The 6000-nt window shown below is 39.2% G+C and overlaps 1 protein-coding gene across 2 annotated transcripts in view; it reads left to right on the top strand.

Moving 5' to 3' along the window:
• LOC114450626 (ATP-binding cassette sub-family A member 1) overlaps positions 1-3955 on the top strand; it is a 123847-nt gene extending 119892 nt beyond the window's left edge. For both annotated transcript variants that reach the window (XM_028428833.1, XM_028428834.1), the window contains one exon: positions 2811-3955. In XM_028428833.1, the coding sequence (XP_028284634.1) occupies positions 2811-2966 (156 nt within the window). In that variant the 3' untranslated portion in view covers positions 2967-3955. The remainder of the gene's footprint in view (positions 1-2810) is intronic.
• Positions 3956-6000: the final 2045 nt, after the last annotated feature.

Genomic DNA, 6000 nt, shown 5'->3' on the forward strand with positions numbered 1-6000 from the left:
GAAAGGAAAATGTGACTGTTCTCAACTGTGTTTTAGAGGCAGATGGTGTGTTAAGAATGTGAATTACTGCCGCTTTGTGTATCAACAATGGTCTGTATTGTCACCAAACCCCCCCTCAATGAAAAACGCTGACCTGACTGTTTCTCGTCTCGGGAGTCTCATAAACCGCCTTTTCTACAGAGACATAGGAACCTAAGGCAGAGCCAACGTTATAGACGTCAAACGGAGACAACAGAGACACAAACACAGATAATATTGTGGAACAGCAGTATAGATTATAGAAATGAGAAAATACAAGCAGAGTTGTCAAACCCCAAACAGAGAGAGATGATGGAGCCTGCAGAGAAAGGGAGAGGGGTGGTATGGAGCCTATCCCCACCTGTGGAACCCTGCTTTGAGTCTGTATAGTATCGTGTGAGTGTGATGACATGTTGATGTAAAAATAGCCGTTTTTACCTATAAACTCTGCGAGGACTTCTTTGATATATAGCTGAGGTTATTCCGGGTGATTTACGTGTTTCCCCTCCTGTGTTCTGCCTCAGTGGGCACCAAATAAACACCCAAACGAAACCTCTGTAATGTAATTAATGCCTGTATCCATCTGTCATTAAGAAAATGCCACTCAGCAGCACTGACGCGTGACGCTCAGGTCATGAATGGATGGTTGGCTAAATACAAAAAGTGAACATAGCAACAGGATGCACTGCCATGCTTGTTCCACCATTAAATCTCTTCGGTATCACACGAGGAGTCACATAAACACTACATAGAAATTCTGTGGCGAAACTCACACAGCCTTGACTTTGAATATGAAATGCAGTGCATGCCTCAGCAGATCAAGCTAATATCTGCGAGTGGCAGGGTCAGAGGCCGAGCAAGACGGGCGGAGGGCGTGTTTGTTGCTGCTGTCACTCTTGTCCTCTGACTCCTTCTCCCTTCATAAGATGCCTTGACAACTGTGACCTTGATACACACTGCTGATGGTATGACATCACACACACACAGAAGCATATTTTGGCCTTGGGCGCTCTGCAGGCGTAGCTTGCTCCTCAGTTACAAGGGAGTCTGCTGTGTGGATTCCTCCACACCTGACTAGCCACCAGGTCTTTGTCGGTCAGGAAGCTTTACATACGCAAGGTACACAACTGCAGTGTCACCACTGTGACGGCAAACTATTGTATTTGTTTAAATACATTTAGTAAGTTTTAGTAATATGCCTAGAACATGAAAGCGAGTAATCTAACAATAGGTACCATATTTTCTGGATTTCTGGAGCAATTTTCTGGAAATTTCGAGCATAGGTGATGCGCACGTTCATGGAACGTGTGCTTGCAGCTGAGGCTCAGGCCTCACCTGGCAACAAGGAATTCTATTTTCTGATTGGTCGACAGGTCACTAATTACAGACAGCTATATGAGTGCACAGTAGTCTGCCCTTCACTCATTTACAGGATATTTATAGGAATTTATGTGCGGTGAAGCTAATCATTTCTCCGCGTGCAGCCTCACCACTTAAGTTAAGAGTTGTTCAAGAGGTGACTTATTTATGTTTTTTTCTTCTTCATTACGCATTTTTTGGCTGGTGCAACCTATAGTCCGGAAAATACGGCAGTTAATGTCCAGTCCATATGAACAGATATTTGTAAAAGAATCCTTGATTAGCAAAAGTTGCCCTAACCATGCTAAAAAAATCTAAAGCTAATAGTTTACAGTTTCTATAAGCTACCAACAATGGTGAGTGTGAGTGTAGTTGGACTATTAATAGATTTATGTGTTAACATGCATATTCTGTTAGTTAGGTTAGATTTATTTAGCCATTGCATAAAATTGCTTTATAATTTAACAATGACTATCTTCACTCTGAAATAAGCACATTTACTGACCTTAAAGTCATGCCTCTCACTGAAAACAAGGTAAATGTGTTGGAGTAATTGGAAAACTTTGTTTAAAGTGGATTTGACTGTTAACAAAGACTTGTTGTAAGGTCTCACGTTATACTGATGGGTTAATTAGAAACAGAGGGCTGACGGCATATATCTTTATCTGGCTGTCTTCATCATATGAGCTTCCTGCTGTTTCTCCTGTTTATGCGTAGCGCATGTGTTCGTGTGCCGTTTACTTCAGCAGGTTTGTAGCTATGAAGAAGGATTTCATTGATAAGGAGTCTTTCCTGATGGAATTGGTCCGGCCGGCTTTTTATGTCTTTTTTTTTTTTCCATTTAGATTTTACATGCAATCTAGTAATTCACATGTCCTTCTATATTCACACAGCCAGTGAAAAGCATTTAATGAAAAAGCAATGCTCTTATCATTTTATATGATCCTCTTTGTTGCATTTTGTCTGCGGAGTAAAAGTTTTTTTTTGCGTAGCTTTACGGCTACAGACAGCTAATGCTAAGAGAATAAAAAGGCCGGCACTCCACTGATGTTTACAGCACAATGAAATACACACAGCTTTTTATGAACGCCATAGGATTGATTTCTCCTGACATTAAATGGGCATCACAGAGAGAGGAATGATTGTTTTATTCTCTTTCTCAGCTGGTCAAAGATGTCAAACTGACATTCACTGTGTGAGCACAGACGCTTACTTGATGCTTCATAGCCCTTGTCTGGCAACTCATTCACATGCACCCTGTTGTCCAGACCACTATTTCTGTTTGTTTTAAAGGCGGGGTGTGGGGGGGAGCAAAATGAGATGGGTAGAGAGGAGTCCACAGGCTCTTCAGTACTGTGTTAGAGAAGTGTTGTTTTTTTTAATTTTCTATGCCTTTAAGAGCCTTCTTCTTCTTCTCCTTATTCATATTCCAGGTTTTTGTGAATTTTGCAAGGCACCAGCACGGAGAGGAGGACTCTCAAGCCTACAGCAACCCAGTGGACATTTCAGATGAGCTGCCACTGGAGACGGTGAAGATCGCCCAAGGAGAAAAACAGGTGTACAGTGAAAGCACAACAAATCGCACTTAGAGTGGGCAGCAATATACATTGAACACATTCAAACAAGTCATCTGTCCTGGCAGGATCTAAACTAAAACATTACCCCACCTGCTTCTAGTGTGGACATCATCAGATAAATTGGGGAAGCAAAGATACTAAATAAACTTACTGCATCACTCTGTACAGTTTGCTCAGGCTACACTGCTGATACTCACATGACTCTGTTAGGATTTAAGGGCTCCTACAAGCATCACACATTGCACAAGGATACCTCAGGCTTATTTCAGCTGTTTTACTCCTATTATCACACTAAATGAACTCAGGCCTTTACATAGTAAAGTCATTATGAATGTAATCAGAAATTTTTCTCAGAGATTATTTATGAATGTTTGGAAAACATTTATATTTTATTACCTTTTAATGCACTGCCTTGTGAAATTTCTATTTTAAGACCTTATTAGCACCCGTTTGTTCCGTGCCAACACTTTAGAACATAACACTCCTCCTTCATATTTACAGAAATATGCAATTAAATTGATTATATATCGCTACACTGTGCTAACTTTGTGATAACTACTGGTGATGACTGTATAGCCTATTTTAAATGACCACATGTCATAGTTTATAAACCATGTTATTAGAATTGACTGTTCGCTAAACTTCTGCTTCCTTGGTTACTGTTGCTATGCCTCACTTGGCAAATTGATTGTAATTTGCCATGAGTTTGTTGTGTCTAAATGATTAAATGGCTATAAGCTATACATTTAAAACAACTCAGGAATTTGTTTATGTGCAGAAATATTATATACAATATTTATCACAACATTGCTTTGTATTGTTTACATTCAGCTCTGTACAACACTGTCTAAGCTACACACACTTGTTCATCCTTCAGTACACTCAGTCACACTTTTATTCTGTCCTCACGTTACAATCATGCTGTTAAAGAATCATGAATCCTGTTTGTACAGAAAATCGCTTTAGTCAAGACACGTGATTAAAATTGGGCATAAATCGTTCTGTGACTCAGACTTAATGTTTGTACACTGCAGTATGTGTCCCATGAATCATCTGGTTCCACGTCTTTTCAGCTGTCTTTTTGTCCTTCCTTTCACTCACTTCACGCCTTCACTCGGAGTGTAGCTGCAGGCTTGCATGTGTTGAGTCCCTTTCATAGGTTTTAAGTGAGTCCGTGGGATGCAAGAATACAGACTGCACCACACTGGGTAAGGCTTTTTATTTTACATTTTGTGGAGTGACTTTATTTCACAGGAAAAGACGTTTAGTCCACCGGATACACATGAGAATAAAACTTATTCTGTCATCACACAGTCAACATCAAATGTTTTTATGATTTAACAGTTCTTCTTGCATGGATGTATGTTTTTTTGTCATGACACAGCAGGCTCTGTCTGTAAGGATCTACTCTATAATTTTATAATAGTCAATTATATCCATATTACTTACTGGGCTATATATGCAACATAATTATTTGAAGAACTGCATTATGGGTTTCCTCTGTAGACCACCAAAATCTGGTTCTCACCGCCAGACGTAGTCGGGTTGGAACTTCACAGAGGCGTTAAATTCAAGCTTTAAGGTAAGATTACATGAGGTGTTCCACCATTATTTCCTTAATACTAATATGTATGTAAATGTAGGAGCAAAAGACTGGTCCTGCAGGACTGAGCATTCACACTAAATTTAAATAATTCAATTAATTAATTGAATTATAATTTTAAATTCAAGTTGTTTAACTTCAGTATATCTTAGGCAAACATTATGCATTTTCATCAGTCTTACTGTACACATAAAGCTCATGTTCCCAACACTGTAGATTTTCCAGGAATAAGGATATGGGAAGCTCCGGCCATCCTTTCAGACTTTAATCGTCCTCTGAGTTCGCTGTTCTTGCTTCGGGGTACCTTTTATAGGCAGTCCAGAGTATGCTAGTAATTGGAACAATGTTCATCTCATTCTATTCAGACAGAGAACCTTTTGTTTGTCAAGAAGGATGCTTAAAATTAGCTCCAGGTAACCATGGAGATGTACAGTATATTACTGATGAAGAACAGACCATTGCTTTGAATAACATAAAGATATTGACACGGCTCTGATCACGGTGTAGGGTCAAATCAATTAATGAAAGAAGTGTGGCAAATTTCTGCCTCTGCCATATCCATACCCCAGGCCCACCAAGCCTCTGCCTGTAATGATATCTCTCACCATATATTTTGCACAAATATCATGATTATTTTGCACTGAGACAGTCTTTGAACTGACTGCATGTTCAGCCATTTAAAAAAAAAAGATATAACATCTCTTTACTTCAATAATTGAAAGGTTTCCACAGCGCTGGCAGTGGGATGATAATGTTTCAACGGGCCTCCTGCTGTAGCCAATTTAAGTGTTAAACAGACATGTGGGTTTTATTATTAACCTGGCTGATTTTCCTTTGATAAATACACTGCACAGCACACTGTGTTTGGTTCCGGTTTTTCATGTAGAAGACTTTTTTTATGGGCTACAATGCTAAGGAATTACAATACATTCAACTCACATGGCCTGTGGGCGGTAAGAGTGTGCTGCCTGAAGCTGCTCTGTACATAAAAGGGGATGCTGACATTTAGATTTGGTACCAGAAATGCCCCAAATCTTACTGTTTCTAAAATTACTCCTTTAACGCCTTGACTGTGGTTTTTGAAACCCAATTATACTGTAAGTCTGAAGTTACTTTATTGGAGCAATGGACACTGATGCAACTGAGCTGCATGCACACACCTCAAAGATGTCAATTGTCTGCTATATACATCTGTTATAACCTATAGATGTGTAATAATGTATGTATACAAGTAAAAATTGATGTAAATTGAAGTGATGAACACCAATAGTGACTTAAAAGTGAAATATATAGTTTGGTTCATCAAAACATTCCAATTCCAAGTCCTTTAAAATTTCCCAAGATGGCCGCACATGTCTGCATTGATTGGACTAAACCCTCTGTAATTTTGTTTCCCTTAATTAGAATGAAATGAAACTTGGCAGAGATAATGTCCACAAGCTT

The sequence above is a fragment of the Parambassis ranga genome, chromosome 18, assembly GCF_900634625.1.
Source record: "Parambassis ranga chromosome 18, fParRan2.1, whole genome shotgun sequence".
In the NCBI taxonomy this organism is placed as follows: domain Eukaryota; kingdom Metazoa; phylum Chordata; class Actinopteri; family Ambassidae; genus Parambassis; species Parambassis ranga.